Source organism: Lithobates pipiens, unplaced genomic scaffold (genome assembly GCF_037356315.1).
Source record: "Lithobates pipiens isolate NorthernLeopardFrog02 unplaced genomic scaffold, aLitPip1_a1.2 Scaffold_8, whole genome shotgun sequence".
Lineage (NCBI taxonomy): Eukaryota > Metazoa > Chordata > Amphibia > Anura > Ranidae > Lithobates > Lithobates pipiens.
This window is the reverse complement of record NW_027507903.1, coordinates 654790999-654809129: the sequence shown is the minus strand read 5'-3', so window position 1 is coordinate 654809129 and position 18131 is coordinate 654790999. Positions and strand designations below refer to the sequence as shown.

The following is an 18131-nucleotide window of genomic DNA, read 5'->3' as shown; positions in this document are numbered from 1 at the left end:
TCAGATGACTCTATCACGGTGCTGGTGTCATTGCTGTATGTCACGCTGCTGATGTCAGTGCTCTCTATCTCGGTGCTGCTGTCAGTGCTGTATTTCACGGTGCTGGTGTTAGTGCTTTATGTCACGCTGCTGATGTCAGTGCTCTCTATCACGGTGCTGGTGTCAGATGACTCTATCACGGTGCAGGTGTCATTGCTGTATGTCACGGTGCTGGTGATCATCTCCTGCACCCTCTTCTTTGCCTACCCTGGTCCCTGACCTCCCCTCTCCTCCATTGCCTTCATGCGCTCCACAGTCCTGAATTGTCACAACAATTTCCCATATAAAAAAAGAATGCTTGTATTTGTCGATCCCAGATTCACCTCATACATGTGTTATGTCATTGGCCATGTGGTGGGACTATGTTTGCACAGCTATTAATTATTTTGTGGCTGAAAATTTGACCTGTAGGTTTGCAAAGTTCGCCTCCCATTGAAGTCAATGGGGCCCCCCGCGAACGTTTCCTGTTTGCGAACTATCGGCCGCGTTCGCGGTCCGCGTTCGCGAAACGTCCCATCGGAAGTTCGTCCATCAATATGCAGGATCTCCTTCCACTACCTCCTCCTCCACTAAAACATTTTTGCATATATTGGAAGCAACTTCTGAAGCCACTCAATAGCAACCCTGAATTCCTAAACACTCACCATTCTTCAGCTGTAGAATTTCCTCTTGGAAACTTTTATCTAATGAGAAAATAGAAAATCATGTCAGAAAAGATCCCTTGACTGTTGGGGAGCTCAGAAAAGAAAATGCAGCTAGAAAAAAAAAAAACATCTAAAGGCATTATCAACAGATTGCACCGAAGTCTGAATATGGTAGATCTTTTCCTCGTAAAATATAAAAGATGAGCTTGCGCTTAGTAAATGGATACCCAACATGTCAAGCTTTAAAACTGTGTACATGGGGTAATGCCGTTGCTTTTAATGATTTCCTAGAATTTTATTATATTTTTTTTAACATGCTTTTTATTTTTTTTGTTTAACTTTATTATTATCACAAGGGGGCTAACAAGCCACTTATGTAATAGCATGGGCACGTTCTCTTTTTGGAGACATCGTGGGTCTATTAGAACAAAAGTTTCATAATCACCTCCAAAATGATTTCAGTAGGGTGTGCATTAACATTTGCACTTTGAGGATATTTTGCTGCGTTCTCTGGATGTGAGTCAAGTTCAAGCACAACAAAGGTAGAGGAAATATTTTATATCTGTAAGCAAGCGGGACCGTATGATGCCAATGGGTGCCTGCCCCAACCACATCCTTAGCAACCATTGGCATCACCCTGTCCATTCATCTACATGGCCACAAATGCTATGCTCATGGTGGGTGCCTGCAGCTGCTGCTCCCCTAGCAACCATTAATAGCAGGAAGCTGTCATGTTTATCCACAATGAACAACCTAAACCTTTTGGCTTACAGCTAGTAGACCTGTACAGGGTCCCATGATTTAGTGGTGGCCCTGTATTTCTTTCTACATCCCATACACGCCCCTTCCTCTTACATTCCTTTCAACTTCCCTCTTTACTACTCATCTCCTGAACCCTACATCTCCTGTGTGTATTTCACCCTAACGTCTCTTACACCCGTTTCCCTTACATCCCCTGCAAGCCCCCACACACCCTCTGCACACCTTCACATTTTCTTCCTGAATACAATTGTAGCGGATGACATTTGGGATCAAATGTCACTCGCATTGTAAATTTAGTTTTTAGCCTCAGGACATTAAAGGTTCTGAGGGGTAATTATTATAGGTAGGCCTAACACCAGTCTGGCCCGGCCATGTTTAGAAGTTCTAGGGTATAAAGTGTAAGCGCCAAACTTATATAGTTATTAAACTAAAAGTGAAACAAGGGAACAGTAAACACCAATATGTGCACACGCCTATAACAGATGAACACAACGTGACCCCAAATATGGGGATAATTATAACATATGATTGGAAAACCAGAAGTTCTGCCTGTTCATGTGAATGGTGAGGTGCACATGACAGGCCAGAACCAAGTCAGGTTGGATGTTTTGGTATCGGCCCTCTCGGAGCCAATCAGTGGGAGTGCCAGGCCCACAGAGGAGTCTGGGAGGGGTACTTAAACAGGTGTGGGTCACGTGTTCAGGGTTCTGGAGTTGTTTGTGAGACCCATTTGGTCTGTTCTGGTTCCAGGACTGGGGTAGCCCCGTGAGGGGTCCCGGTCACAGGGTGCTCGACATCCCCCAACATGTTCCTGTCAGAGGCCCCTGTTAGACCCATCTGGTCTGGGGTAGGGATCCGTCTGTTCCCGAGTCTCGGAGCCGGCTGTTCCGAGGCGCAGTAACTGAGGGAGGATTCAAAGTGTCCGGGTGTGCTCTTGTCAGCTCGTGGAAGTGACCGGGGGAGGACTCTTCGGAGGAGGGCCGGCAAGTGGCATCCTGAGAATTGCCTGGTTACTGGGTTGAGAAGAACATTGACGAATTCACACTTTTCCAGTACCATGGAGGAAGCGGGAACCATTCCAGGTACGGTTAGAAAAAGGTTCCTGTAAACTCTCAGCTGGTTGATAAAGTTTTGAGTCAACATGCTGACTGCCATGATCTCTGGCTAGAGGTCTGTTCAGCCTTGAAGTACCCAGCTGCGAGTGGCTACTCTCTGGGTGGAAATAGAGACTTTGTTAAACCTGCAGTTCAAGGTACCTGAGTTTTTCACTTGTGCCCTCTGTTCCCTAAGAGACTGTGTTTGTGAAAGTTTTACTGCAAAATAAACCTTTTTGAAAGCACTTCATCTGTGCCAGTGTGCAAGTCATTGGGTATCAACCCTGGGAACCCCTAGACACAGAGGAGCAGGCCAGGAGAAGGTAACCGGTAAGCCCATTAAGTCAAGGCCGCCCTGCAATGGGTTATGGCCGCTACACAATCATCAGTGTCCAGAGATGAACAAAACAGAAAAGAAAAATAAGGAGACATTATCACAATTTGTAAATTTTCAGGTTTGGTTCTGCCTCCTCTAGCCCCCCCAACCCCTGAATGCAATTATGGTAAATACATCCCTGCACTGCCAATGCTCAAATAGTAATACCGTTTTTTCCTTTTTTCTCTTTTTAGTTTCATGTAATAACCCAATTGATAATTATAATAGAGATACTCACTGTAAATGAAGAGGAAACTCACGAGGATGACCACAGTAATGAAGGCCAATATTAGGAGGACCCCCAGGATCAGTATCACCCGGTTCTTTGTACTCCTGGCAGCCGGAATCCCTACAGAGAGGATAGTAAAAAAATCCTGCGTATATCAGCCAGTATAATGATCCTCCAGAATTCTTATCTCACATAAAGACATTTTATATTTATCTGTGTTATGCAGTATATCTCTATCACATCATGTTATCTCACATCAATCAATATATTATGTCACGCAGCATACAGTATATCATATCTGGGTGTGGAATTTATACTGAAGCATGGCAACCAAGAGGTTATATCTGATTGGTTCATTTGGTTCCAGTACAGCAGTATTAGTAGACATATGTCCTATAAATGTAGACTCCGGTCCTCAGCTATAATGGATGAAGAGGATACCCCTCATCATAATAACTAACCTTTGGATGTTGATGTATTCCTCGTCCTCTGTACATTGCGATCACCTGTGTTGGCATATACAATGTCCTCACTAAGTGGATCTATAAAGGAACAGAGACCTTCATATGAAAACCTAAGATTCCAGGGAGAACATTCAGGCAATGCAATGCAGATATAATGGAGCTCTGTGAGAGCGATGTATACTCTCCATTCGATATTCCTTTTCCTCAAACTGGTGAAATCTCATCCTAGGCCATGGGTGCTCAACGTTTGGCCATCCAGCTGTTGTGGGATTGCAAGTTTCCTCATGCCTCTGCCCTTCGGACCCGAACAGCAAGCGACATACCTCAGCACCAGAAGAAAGCAGACGCCTTCAGCACATATTATAATTCCCTTTATAATATGAAAGAAGATGCAGGAACCACACAACCAGACCCAGACCTTATTAATGCCTTCTTAAAACAACACCAAATTTCCATCCCTACCAAATGAGCGACTAACCATGTTAAACAAACCCTTTACCCTAGATGATTTACTCCGCCATTGAATCTCTGCCAAACAACAAAACTCTTGATCCCGATGGGCTGCCAGGTGACTACTATAAGAAATACAAACTAATCCTAGCCCCATATCTTACCATATATCCCCCGGATACCGGCCCCCCACCCTATGTGAATGAGTATGAAGGCGGGTGGCCCGGCAGAAGAACCGAAGAGGGGGACAAGACCCCCGAAGTCGGAAGAAGAGGCCGGCGGCGAAGAAGAAGAAAGCCGGGCTCCTCCGCTAGCAAAAGAGCTAGAAGAAGATAGCGGAGGAGTCCGGTGAGAAGACCCCCGAAGACGGAAGACCCCCGGAGCTGTGCAATAAACTATTTTAACCCTTGTGTGTTGTGTTTTTTTTTACTTTTATTTACAGGTGAATGGGTAGGGGTACATTGTACCCCATACTCATTCACATAGGGTGGGGGGGCCGGTATCCGGGGCCCCCTTATTAAAGGGGGCTCCCGGATTCCGATAAGCCCACCGCCCGCAGACCCCGACAACCAACGGCCAGGGTTGTCAGGAAGAGGCCCTTGTCCTCATCAACATGGGGACAAGGTGCTTTGGGGTGGGGGGGCCAAGGCACCCCCCATGTTGAGGGCACGTGGCCGGGTAGTGTGCTCGGACAAGGGTCTGATGTGGACCTGGGGGGCCCCCACGCCGATTTTTTTCGGCGTTGGGGTTCCCCTTTAAGTCCATACCAGGCGGCGGGGCCAGCGACGTATCCTTCGTGGGCCCCACCTACCTGGAGACACGCTCGAAATGAGCGGACTTTCCTCCGCGTGTGTGGGCGAGTCCGTTCATTTCAAAAGTAGGGCGGATAGTACGGCGGACTTAGTACGCCGTATTAGTCCACTGAAAAAGTGCCAGGTGTGGGCAAGTAGCTCGTTCGGAAAGTCCGACGGACAGTCTGGCGGGAAGTCCGCCAGACTAAGTATGTCGGACAGACGGCTACGTGTGTACGCGGCTTAATGCTCACAAACCCTTCATCTTCCCTGGCTGCGGTACAAGATGTGCTGACACAGTTTGGCAACGTTTCCTATTATAAAGTGAACACAACCCAATGTCATATGCTGGACCTCAACATAGATGGTACAACACACAACCAGTTACAATTGAAGTACCCATATGTGTGGAATGATACAGGCATAGGTTACCTAGATGTTACTCTAACTCAGTGATTTTCAACCAGGGTTGCGTGGAACCCTAGGGTTCCTCCAGAGGTTGCTAGGGGTTGCTTCAGCATTGGGCAATTTCTGCCTCTCAGATAAGTTCCCACTCATTGATCTTTTTAGCTACCTGTAAGGGGGTAATTCTTCCCAATGACCACAAGTATAAGGACAATTCATCCCACTGACCATCACACTAATGTATCATGAGTTGTAGATTTCAAATTTTTAGAAGGGGTTCCCAGAGACCAGAGAACTATTATTAAGGGTTCCTCTATGTTGAAAAGGTTGAGAAAGGCTGCTCTAACTAAATAAGTCCACCATAGGACTGTACAAAGAAAACTATATACCCTTGAGATGACAAATTGTGTGAGACCTAGATAACCTAGCCCAATAAGAATTTTTATGGGCAGGCCAGCAGCGTTCAAAATGAAAATAGTTCCACAGCTATTGTACTTATTCTGACCTCTGCCTATTCATATCCCACTCTCCTACCTTTCCTCCTTACAAAAACACCTCAACCCTTATATATGGCAAAGGAAAACACCCCGCAGAGCGTACAGTATTCTCATCAAACACAGGTTAGCGAGAGGCTCTGGACTAGTGGAAATCAAAGACTTCTATCAATCTACAATCCTAGCACAGTTGAGAAGCTGGTTCTCATCAAATTAAAGGTACCCACTGGTGCGAACCTGAACAAACAATGGTGCCAGGGCACAACCTAAAGAACTGGCTATATAGTACAGGCCCTAGAGGCAATATCCCACAACATCTACCACTTACACTCAAAGCCGACACTCTTACCTGGTGGAAATTCATAACCTTCCAGTGGAAAATGACTCCCGCATCTTCACTGAAAATACCCATAACACTAAAGCGGATGATATCCAGCTTATGTCTTCCAGCATTGCTGGATGTCCCCCATAGATAGATAATTGACCTTCTATAATAGAGGTAAATTTAAATCCTTCCCTCAGCTGCAACAAGACTGGTTAATGGACCCCACAGACCTGTTCCAATACTTGAAAATTAGCCACTGTCTAGATAGGCAGCCACATCTAACAAAGGAAATTCCAACCCCAGCAATCACCAGACTATGGAAATACACCATCCACAGAGTCCATGGTTCAATTAACTCACACCCACTATTTATATGAAGCAATACTGTCCCCATCCAGGGCAGCTTACATCCACTCCCATAGAGCATGGTCTCCTTGGATGGACTGGTACTCGCACCACTTCCCCATTCCCCAATACATTACTTCTAAGTAATACCCATAGGTACTATTCCTCCTCTTCACTCTTCTTCCCACTTTAACTGTTCTCCCATCTCTTACTCTCCCTTCCTATTTGCTGCTTGTACTATTTGCTTGTACTTCAGAGCACTCACAAAGCCTTTATTTCAAGTATGGTTTTAGATTATTGCAGGTTACACTGGTTGTTTCCTTTTGATATATGCCGACTAGGGATGAGCTTCGAGTTTGAGTCGGACTCATGTTCCACTCGAACATTGCCTGTTCGCCTGTTTAGCGAACAGTGAACAATTTGGGCTGTTTGCGGCAAATTCGAAAAGCCGGAACACTCTATACAAGTCTATGGGAGAAATCTACAGTGCTAATTTTAAAGGCTAATATGCAAGTTACTGTCCTAAAAAGTGTTTGGGGACCCAGGTCCTGCCCCAGGGGACATGGATCAATGCAAAAAAAAGTTTTAAAAAAACGGCCGTTTTTTCAGGAGCAGTGATTTTAATAATGATTAAAGTGAAACAATAAAAGTGTAATATTCCTTTAAATTTCGTACCTGGGGGGTGTCTATAGTATGCCTGTGAAGGGGTGCATGTTTCCCGTGCTTAGAACTGTCCCTGCACAAAGTGTAATTTCTGCAGGAAAAAAAGTCTTTTAAAATCACTTGCGGCTATATTGTCGGCTCCCGTAATACAGAGAACACTCAATGAGTGTTCTCTGTATTAGCCCACAATTCATTCATTCATTGATTAAAAAAATAAAAAAAAGCGTGGGGGTTCCCCTGAATTCAATTACCAGGCCCTTCAGGTCTGGTATGGATATTAAGGGGAACCCCGTGTCAAATGAAATTTTTTTTTTGACATGGGGGTCCCCCTAAATATCCATACCAGACCCTTCAGGTCTGGTATGGATATTAAGGGGAACCCCGCATCAAATTAAAAAAAATTAAAAAAAAAATTAATGTGGGGGTCCCCCTAAAAATGCATACCAGACCCTTTATCCGAGCACGCAACCTGGCAGGCTGCAGAAAAAGAGGGGGGACTAGAGAGCGCCCCCCCTCCTGAACTGTACCAGGCCACATGCCCTCAACATTGGGAGGGTGCTTTGGGGGTCTGTGACCCCTCAAAGCACCTTGTCCCCATATTGATGTGGAGAAGGGCCTCATCCCCACAACCCTGAGCGGTGGTTGTGGGGGTCTGCGGACGGGGGGCTTATCAGAATCTGGAAGCCCCCTTTAACAAAGGGGACCCCAAGATCCTGCCCCCCCTGTTTGAAATGGTAAGGGGGTACAAAAGTACCCCTACCATTTCACAAAGAAAGTGTAAAAATGGTTAAATAAGACAAACACACTTTTGAAAAATTCCTTTATTAAAAATAAAAAAAAGATTCCAGCGGTGCTAATCCACTCTTGCTATCCAGCGACGGGTCTCCAGGGTCCAGCGATGGATGATCATATCCAGCGACGGGGGATCTCTCAGTCCAGTGCTGTCCATGCATCCGCCTTCTGTCTCCACTGCGGAGACACTGCGGGGATCCCAGCGCTGACGTTTTTTATATTAGGAGGGCGGGGCCACCCATCACCTGACCCGCCCCCTCTGACGCTGCTGAGAAAAGCTAAGGGGTTACCCGGTGACGTATGGGTGACCCCGCCCCCTCTGATGTAACGCAGGTTTCCGTTACATCAGAGGGGGCGAGGTCACCCATACGTCATTAGGGAATCCCTGGCTCCTCTTACCAGTGTCAGAGGGGCGGGGTCAGGTGACGAGTGGCCCCGCCTTCCTAAAATAAGAAATGTCAGCGCTGCGATCCCCGCAGTGTCTCCGCAGTGGAGACAGAAGACGGATGCATGGAGAGCGCTGTACTGAGAGATCCCCCGTCGCTGGATATGATCATCCATCCCTGGACCCCGGAGATCCATCGCTGGATAGCAAGAGTGGATTAGCACCGCTGGAATCTTTTTTAAATTTTTTTTTATTTTTAATAAAGGAATTTTTCAAAAGTGTGTTTGTCTTATTTAACCATTTTTACACTTTCTTTGTGAAATGGTATGGGTACTTTTGTTACCCCTTACCATTTCAAACAGGGGGGGCGGGATCTGGGGGTCCCCTTGTTAAAGGGGGCTTCCAGATTCTGATAAGCCCCCTGCCCGCAGACCCCCACAACCACCGCTCAGGGTTGTGGGGATGAGGCCCTTCTCCACATCAACATGGGGACAAGGTGCTTTGAGGGGTCACAGACCCCAAAAGCATCCTCCCAATGTTGAGGGCATGTGGCCTGGTATGGTTCAGGAGGAGGGGGGCGCTCTCTCCCCCCCTCTTTTCCTGCGGCCTGCCAGGTTGCGTGCTCGGATAAAGGGTCTGGTATGGATTTTTAGGGGGACCCCCACGTCAAATTTTTTTAAAAATTTGATGCGGGGTTCCCCTTAATATCCATACCAGAACAGAAGGGTCTGGTATGGATATTTAGGGGGACCCCCACGTCAATTTTTTTTTTTAATTTGACACGGGGTTCCCCTTAACCACTTAAGGACTGCCGCATGCCAATGTACGTCATCACAATGGCATGTACAGGCACAAGCATGTACATGTACGTGCTTGCCTTCCAGCGGGTGGGGGGTCTGTTTTGCTTCAGGAGCGATCCGGGATGAGGGGATGGCCGTTGGTTGGTTTCTGGCCATCCCCTCTCGATCGCTCCTGGCGAATGAGAAGCTTCCTCCCACTGTGTATAGTAAACACAGGCAGGGAGGAAGTGATGTCATTCTCCTCGGGCGGTCTTTTTGAACGGACTACAAGGAGAAGTGAAAGTAAGTGTGCACCAACACTACACTAACATGTAGGCACACATAGGCACACAAACCCCCCCCCGATCATCACCCCCCGATCGCCCCCCGATCCCCCCCGCCCCCCCTCCCAGTCACAGTGTCACTGATTGCAGTGATCATTTATTTACTGCTCACTGCATTCAGTGTCAGTTGTGACAGTAAAAACTCTCAGGGCAGTTAGTGTTAGGTCCAGGGTAGCCCCCTACCACCCCCAAATAAAGGTTTAACCCCCTGATTGCCCCTAGAGTTAACCCTTTCACCCCCTTTTGCCAGTGTCACTAAGCAATAATTTTTCTGATCGCTGCATTCGTGTCACTAGTGTCGCTAGGTAGCTAGTTATTTTTTTAGGTTCACCGCCAGGTTTTTATAGCGCTAGGTACCCCCATATACTACCCAATAACGATTTTAACCCCCTGATTGCCCCTAGTTAACCCTTTCACCCCCTTTTGCCAGTGTCACTAAGCGATCATTTTTCTGATCGCTGCATTTGTGTCACTAGTGTCGCTAGGTAGCTAGTTATTTTTTTAGGTTCACCGCCAGGTTTTTATAGCGCTAGGTACCCCCATATACTACCCAATAATGATTTTAACCCCCTGATTGCCCCTAGTTAACCCTTTCACCAGCGATCACAGTATAAGTGTCACTGGTGACGCTGGTTAGCCAGTTAGTTATTTAGGTTCCCCGTCAGGTTTTTATATAGTGCCAGGGACCCCCATATACTACCTAATAAAAATTTGAACCCCCTGATTGCCCCTAGTTAACCCTTTCACCAGTGATCACCGTATAAGTGTTACGGGTGACTCTGGTTAGTTTGATTTTTATAGCATCAGGGCACCCACCATTTATTACCCAATAAAGGTTTAACCCCCTGATCACCCGGGGGGTGATATCAATTAGGTTTTAGGGTCAGGGTCTGCGTCGCCCCAGGCAGCGCTAGGTTAGTGCCAGTACCGCTAACACCCACGCGCAAAGCTTGCACCTCCCGTAGTGGTATAGAATCTGAACAGATCAATATCTGATCTGATCAGATCTATACTAGCGTCCCCAGCAGTTTAGGGTTCCAAAAAAACGCATTGGTAGCGGGATCAGCCCAGATACCTGCTAGCACCTGCATTTTGCCCCTCCGCCCAGCCCACCCAAGTGCAGTATCGATCGATCACTGTCACTTACAAAACACTAAACACATAACTGCAGAGTCAGGCCTGATCCCTGCGATCGCTAACAGTTTTTTTGGTAGCGTTCTATATTTAAATCCGGAAGGCAGTGCTTGGTTTTCGGGGTCCCATACGTGGCTAGGCTCCCAAAAAGTCCCCCACATGTGGTATCCCCATACTCGGGAGAAGCAGCAAAATTTATTTTGGGGTGTAATTTCACATATGCCCATAGTATGTGTGAGCAATATATTATTTAGTGACAACTTTGTGCAAAAAATAAAAAATAAAATTGTAATATTCCTGCAACTTGTGGCAAAATATAAAATATTTCATGGACTCAACATGCCTCTCAGTAAATAGCTTGGGGTGTCTGCTTTCCAAAATGGGGTCATTTGGGGGGGTTTTGTGTTATTTTGGCATTTTATGGCCTTCGAAACTGTGATAGGTAGTGAGGAGTGAAATCAAAAATTTGCACTCTTAGAAATCCTGAAGGCAGTGATTGGTTTTCGGGGTGCCGTACACGGCTAGACTCCCAAAAAGTCCCACACATGTGGTATCCCCGTACTCAGGAGAAGCAGCAAAATATATTTTGGGGTGCAGTTCCACATATAACTATGGCATGTGTGAGCAATATATCATTTAGTGACAACTTTTTGTAAACCTTTTTTTTTTTTTTGTGTCATTATTCAATCACTTGGGACAAAAAAAATATTCAATGGGCTCAACATGCCCCTCAGCAATTTCATTGAGGTGTCTACTTTCCAAAATGGGGTCATTTGGGGGGGGGGGGGGGGTTTGTACTGCCCTGCCATTTTAGCACCTCAAGAAATGAGATAGTCAGTCATAAATTAAAAGCTGTGTAAATTCCAGAAAATGTACTCTAGTTTGTAGACGCTATAAATTTTGCGAAAACCAATAAATATACACTTATTGACATTTTTTTTTTTACTAAAGACTTGTGGCTGAATACATTTTGCCCTAAATGTATGACTAAAATTGAGTTTATTCGTTTTTTTCTTATAACAAATATAGAAAATATCTTTTTTTCTCAACATTTTCGGTCTTTTTCCATTTATATCACAAAAAATAAAAATCGTAGAGGCAATCAAATACCATCAAAAGAAAGCTCTATTTGTGGGAAGAAAAGGACGCAAATTTCGTTTGGGTACAACATTGCATGACCGCGCAATTACCAGTTAAAGCAGTGCAGTGCAAAATTGTAAAAAGACCTCTGGTCCTTAGGCTGAAAATTGGTCCGGGGCTGAAGTGGTTAATATCCATACCAGACCTGAAGGGCCTGGTAATTGAATTTAAGGGAACCCCTGCGCTTTTTTTTTTTTTTTTTTTAAATCAATGAATGAATGAATTGTCGGCTAATACAGAGAACACTCATTGAGTGTTCTCTGTATTACAGGAGCCGACAATATAGCCGCAAGTGATTTTAAAAGACTTTTTTCCTGCAGAAATTACACTTTGTGCAGGGACAGTTCTAAGCACGGGAAACATGCACCCCTTCACAGGCATACTATAGACACCCCTCAGGTACCACATTTAAAGGAATATTACAATTTTATTGTTTCACTTTAATCATTATTAAAATCACTGCTCCTGAAAAAACGGCAGTTTTTAAAACTTTTTTTTGCATTGATCCATGTCCCCTGGGGCAGGACCCGGGTCCCCAAACACTTTTTAGGACAGTAACTTGCATATTAGCCTTTAAAATTAGCACTTTAGATTGTGAACGTTCGAGTCCCATAGACTTTAATAGGGTTCTAAAGTTCACATGAAGTCTGTTCGCAGGTTCTGGTGCGAACCGAACAGGGGGGTGTTCGGCTCATCCCTAATGCCGACTACATTGTGGTCATACCTTTTGGATTGCTCTGTGTATCCATGCTTTACCGTTATGTTATGCAGACATCCCAACCTACAAAAACTAATTTCAGGGAGGTGGCACTTCGTACCCGCAACACCCCCCCCCCCCCCCACGGCAAAATATTTTTTTATATCATCTTTTTTAATATTTTTCCACAGTGCTTCTGGGGAAGGGAGTGGGTGCTAGGTGGCAGTGGACGGTGCCAGTAGTTTTTTTATTTTTAATAATTCATTTTTTTTCACAATGCCTCTTTTTTTTTTGGGGGGGGGTGTTGCAGTGGACAGTGTTGGTAGGGCAGGGCAGAGTGGCGTCAGTAGTTTTTTTGTTTTTTGTTTTTTTTGGGGGGGGGGCTTTGATGAGATGTCAGCATGTACACTTGTTAATTTTTTTTATTTCAAAGCCGATATATATATATATATATATATATATATATATATAGATCTTCTCTGAAATACAGTAACAAACATAAGGAATAAACAAACTGTGTGTGTGTGTGTGTGTGTTTGTTCTCTAGCATTTGAGAATTCTCCCATTAAAACCAATGCAATATGGTCCACCACAAAATGGCTGCCAGCTGGAGCCCTAAGGCCAGATTGTTTAGTGTTGATGGGGATGCTAGGAGCGGAAGCTGTTTGTGGAGATGTCTGCGGGGGACAGAGTCGGTCTTCACAGCTGTTCCCCGCCACACTGATCATTCCCGGGAGATCAGGAGGCGCTTGCGGGTGTGCGGAATTCGCTGCAGTAATGCGGGAGTCTCCTGCACCTCGCGGGAGACTTGAGATGTCTGTGTTATGTACTTCAAAATTTTCTCAATAAAAATGTATTGAAATGAAAAAAAAAAAAAGAAAGAAGGATAGAAAAAAGCGAGGGGGGTGGAGGGAGGAAAAAAAAGGATAGAAAGAAGTGCCAGCAATCAGTGCCCATTAGTGTTGACCATCAGTGCCACCCATCAATGTCCATCAGTGTTGACCATCAGTGCCACCCATCAATGCCCATCAGTGTTGACCATCAGTGCCACCCATCAATGTCCATCAGTGTTGACCATCAGTGCCACCCATCAATGCCCATCAGTGCTGCCTATCTGTGCCACCTATTAGTGCCCATAAGTGCTACGTCATCAATGCCCACCAGTTCAGCCTATCAGTGCCCATCAGTGCCGCCTCATCAGTGCACATCAGTGAAGGAGAAAAAATGACTTATTTACAAAATTTACTGACAAACTAAGAAAAAAAAATTGTATTCAAAATATTCTGTCTTTTTTTTGTAAAAAATAATAAACCCGGCAGCGATTAAATACCACCAAAAGAAAGCTTTATTTCGATGAAGAAAATAATAAAAATGTAATTTGGGTACAGTGTTGCACGACCGTGCAATTGTCATTCACAGTGTGACAGCGCTGAAAGCCGAAAAATGGCCTTGGCAGGAAGGGGGTAAAAGTGCCCGCTAGTCAAGTGGTTAAACTCAATGGACTTTTCTTTTAACCTAACCAACTATTTACAGTAACTGATGGCATCAATATGATTTTTTTTTCTTTACTCTAATTAAAAAGACTTAAATTATTTCATGGGAATATTTAAGGATATTACATGTTATTTTTGCCGAGTCTCCCCCCCCCCCCCCCCAATATTAATCAATGGTCACATCTACCACCTACCTGTTTCCATCTCCAGTTTCTGAGCTCCTCTCATTGTACGATGCGGTCAAACCCGATTCCGATCTGCGTCTTCAACATATGTTGTTTTTTTTATAATCTTCTTAAAAGAAGGTGTTGCCCTGCTTTTTTTTTTTTTTTTTTTAATTTCGCAAACTTTAAAAAAAAAAAAAGCCAAAAATAAACAAAGGGGAAGTGTGTGAATTCCTGCAATATTCTGTATAATATTACTGCAGAAAAATGTCTTCCGCTCGTGAACATGATATGTTATCTCAGCGGGTTCTGCACTCTGATTGGTTTATAATAAATGATCGTGCATTACTCCTCATCATAAATAACAATCAAGAAATAGATAGAGTTGCGCTGTCCCTTTAAATCATAAATATTTATAAAACATTCATATAATGAAAATAATAATATGAGCCAAGTGAAAAAAATGTCATCCAAGAGATTAATTAGGAGCTCCCACACCGTGTGATGTAAATACCGTCCAATAAAAAATGGTGCCGGGGCTTCTCTCTTCCACCTAATCCACACACAAAGCCCCTTAGCAGATCCCCGGACCTTGTGATCGCTCTCAATGGGGGGGATTTACTAAATCTGGAGAGTGAAAAATCAGGTGCAATTCTGCATAGAAACCAATCAGCTTCCATGTTTTATTGTCAAAACTTAAAGGGGTTGTAACCCCCTCGTGTTTTTGCACCTTAAAAAAAAAAACGTACCTGACCCCCTGTAAATTTCTTTGCCAGAAACGCGCTCTTCCCTCTCTACTCGGTGTTCTCGGCTCTTGATTGGATAGATTGGTAGCAGAGCAGCCATTGGCTCCCGCTGCTGTCAATCAAATTCAATGATGCAGGCGCTGAGGGGGGGGGGGGGGGGGACAGGCGATGGGCAAGTCCGGCATTCTTCGTATCTATGGACGCCAAATAATGAATGAATTCATGTTCTTCAAATAGTCCAAATAAACTGATCCAGTGCCATCAAATGAAGCTAAGTAAAATGTGGCTTGCTTGATCTTCATAAATCCTCAAAAGTACTTATATTAGTTCCCCTCAGTGCTCCCCCATTAGGTATGCACTCCCCTCATGAAGTGTGACCTCACAGTGTGAGGATTTATGAAGATCAAACAAGTCACATTTTACTGGATCAGTTTATTTGGACTTTTTGAAGAAGAACGATAATTCATGTATTGGCACCAGTGGCGGCTGGTGCTCACAATTTTTTTTTTTTGGGGGGGGCGCAAACAAACTGAAAAGAAAAACCCATCAAACGCTCCCACTGAGCCATCAAATGTTCCCACCGTGCCCATCAAATGCTCCCACTGTGCCCATCAAATGCTCCCGCCGTGCCATCAAATGCTCCCACTGTGCCCATTAAATGCTCCCGCCGTGCCATCAAATGCTCCCACTGTGCCCATCAAATGCTCCCACCGTGCCCATCAAATGCTCCCGTCGTGCCCATCAAATGCTCTCACTGTGCCATCAAATGCTTCCATCGTGCCCATTAAATGCTCCCACCGTGCCCATCGAATGCTCCCACCGTACCCATCAAATGCTTTCACCGCGCCATCAAATGCTCTCACTGTGCCATCAAATGCTGCCACCGTGCCCATCAAATGCTTTCACCGTGCCCATCAAATGCTCCTGCTGTGCCCAGCAAATGCTCTCACTGTGCCATCAAATGCTCCCACTCTGTCATCAAATGCTCTCACCGTGCCATCAAATGCTCCCAATGTGCCATCAAATGCTCCCACCGTGACGTCAAATGCTCTCACTGTGCCCATCAAATGCTCTCACTGTGCCCATCAAATGCTCCCACTGTGCCCATGAAATGCTCCCGGCGTGCCATCAAATGCTCCCACCATGCCCATCAAATGTTCCCACTGTGCCATCAAATGCTCTCACCGTGCCATCAAATGCTCTCACTGTGCCATCAAATGCTCTCACTGTGCCATCACATGCTCCCACTGTGCCATCAAATGCTCTCACCATGCCATCAAATCTCCGCAATTACTAGTAAAAACAATAGAAATAAATATAAGTCCCTAAATCTATCCCATAGTTTGTAGATACAATATATTTTGCACAAAACCAATCAATATACGCCTATTGCAATTTTTACCAAAAATATGTATATATATATATTGGCCTAAACTGATGAAGAAAATTTTTTTTTTTACATTTTTTTGGCGATTTTTTTTATAGCAAAAAGTAAATAATATTGTTGTTTTTTCAAAATTGTCTCTCTTTTCTTTTCTTTTTCTTTTTTTTTGTACATAGCACAAAAAATAAAGACTGCAGAGGTGATCAAATACCACCAAAAGAAAGCTCTATTTGTGGGGAGAAAAAAAGGACATCAATTTTGTTTTGGTACAACGTCGCACGACTACACAATTGTCAGTTAAAGTGATGCAGTGCCATAACGCAAAAAATGGCCTTGTCAGGAAGGGGGTAAATCCTTCAGGGGCTGAAGTGGTTAACTAGTTAATGTAACTTTTGTAACCCTGGTATTGTTGTGTTGTAGTGTTTGGCGCCATCTAGCGGCCAAATACTGAAAGTGAACTTAAATTATATTTGGCTTTCAAACATTAAACTATTTACAGGAAGTGACTGTTATTTACATTGGAGAGTTGACGCATTTACCCAGGATGCTGAGTGACCTACCCATGGAACCCTCTCCTGCATTGCATGCCGGGTAGGAGATAAAAGGACCCTGAGCAGCCATTTTAGGTCTCTTGGGAACGCATGGCCTGACTGTGAGGACTTGTGCAGAGGCCTCCCGGAGGAAGCAACCTATTGCCTATGCGGAGCGCAACCGTGCTGGGACCTGAAGTGCCAGCGACACAGGGATCGGATTGAGAGGATCCAGAGACACTCGTTTGAGCATCGGAAGACCAGGTCCACCCATCAGAACGGGATGGAGTGACGGAGCCGGCTGACACAGAAGCAAGCTGCAGCTACCGGACCAAAGTTACCATACCAAGGTTCCGATCCAGTTGGTGAGCGGGTTGCTACCCACCATTTTCTAAACCATTGCACCTAGTCAGACTTATATACAGGCCTCACTGGGATACTTAGTCCCACGGAGGAGGAGTATAGCAACTGACGCTGGGCAGGCATAAGGCCTACTTACTATCACACTTCAGGCACTGTATTATATTTGTGGAAACAACACTAGAATCATTTCTAATTCAACGTCAACTGCTTTAACCTTGGATTACAAATTTATATGGAGTTAACCTTGCTATGACCTTGCTATGACATATAACTTTTGTAACTGTTTTATCGAAGTTTATTAACCACTTGGTGTCGGGTGGACGTCCTGGGACAGCCTCAACTTTCCGGGGGTATATCTCAATGATGCCTGAGGCTACAGACATCATTCAGATATCATATATCAGCATTTTCAGCCAGCGATTCCCTGCACCATAAGAATGATCATAGCGGCTGTTCCACCGCTTGATTGTTCTTACAGGTGGCGGGAGGGGACGTCCCCCCACTCCCATCCCCCCCGGTGCTTTTACCGACTCACCGCTTGAGTCGGAGAATGGATCAGTCGGCTCCCGGGTGGTATTCATAGAGAACTGGTCCGCCGAAATCGCTATGATCGTTTGGAGCCCGGGGCGCGATGTTATGACATCACGCCCGGCCTCTGCATTCAAATAACGGCGCCGCCTTGGCTGGGAAGCTGTGATAGGATTTTTTTATTTTTATTTTAGGCTTCCCAGCCTAGTGGTGAGATGTGGGGTCTTATTGACCCCATATCTCACTGTAAATAGGTCCGATCATGCCATATTCCTATTACAAGGGATGTTTACATTCCTTGTAATAGGAATAAAAGTAATCAATTTTTTTTTTTTTAAAGTGTCAAACTAAAAAAATTAAAGTAAAATTAACAATAAAAATAAAAATTTAAAGCACCCCTGTCCCTGTGAGCTCGTATGGAGAAGCGAATGCATACGTAAGAACCGCCCACATATGAAAATGGTGTTCAAACCACACATGTGAGGTATTGCCACAAACGTTAGAGCAAAAGCAATAATTCTAGCCCTAGACCTCCTCTGTAACCCAAACTATGTAACCAGTAAGAAATGTT

The 18131-nt window shown here is 44.8% G+C and overlaps 1 protein-coding gene across 1 annotated transcript in view; it reads right to left on the bottom strand.

Annotated features, from left to right (window-relative positions):
- The window catches only part of LOC143962474 (asialoglycoprotein receptor 2-like), a 46592-nt gene extending 32519 nt beyond the window's left edge, over positions 1-14073 (bottom strand). Inside the window, exons 1-4 of the mRNA XM_077471748.1 lie at positions 14040-14073; positions 3606-3686; positions 3154-3264; positions 684-722 (exon numbers count right to left, since the gene is read on the bottom strand). Of these exons, the coding sequence (XP_077327874.1) occupies positions 684-722; positions 3154-3264; positions 3606-3686; positions 14040-14073 (265 nt within the window). The remainder of the gene's footprint in view (positions 1-683; positions 723-3153; positions 3265-3605; positions 3687-14039) is intronic.
- Positions 14074-18131: the final 4058 nt, after the last annotated feature.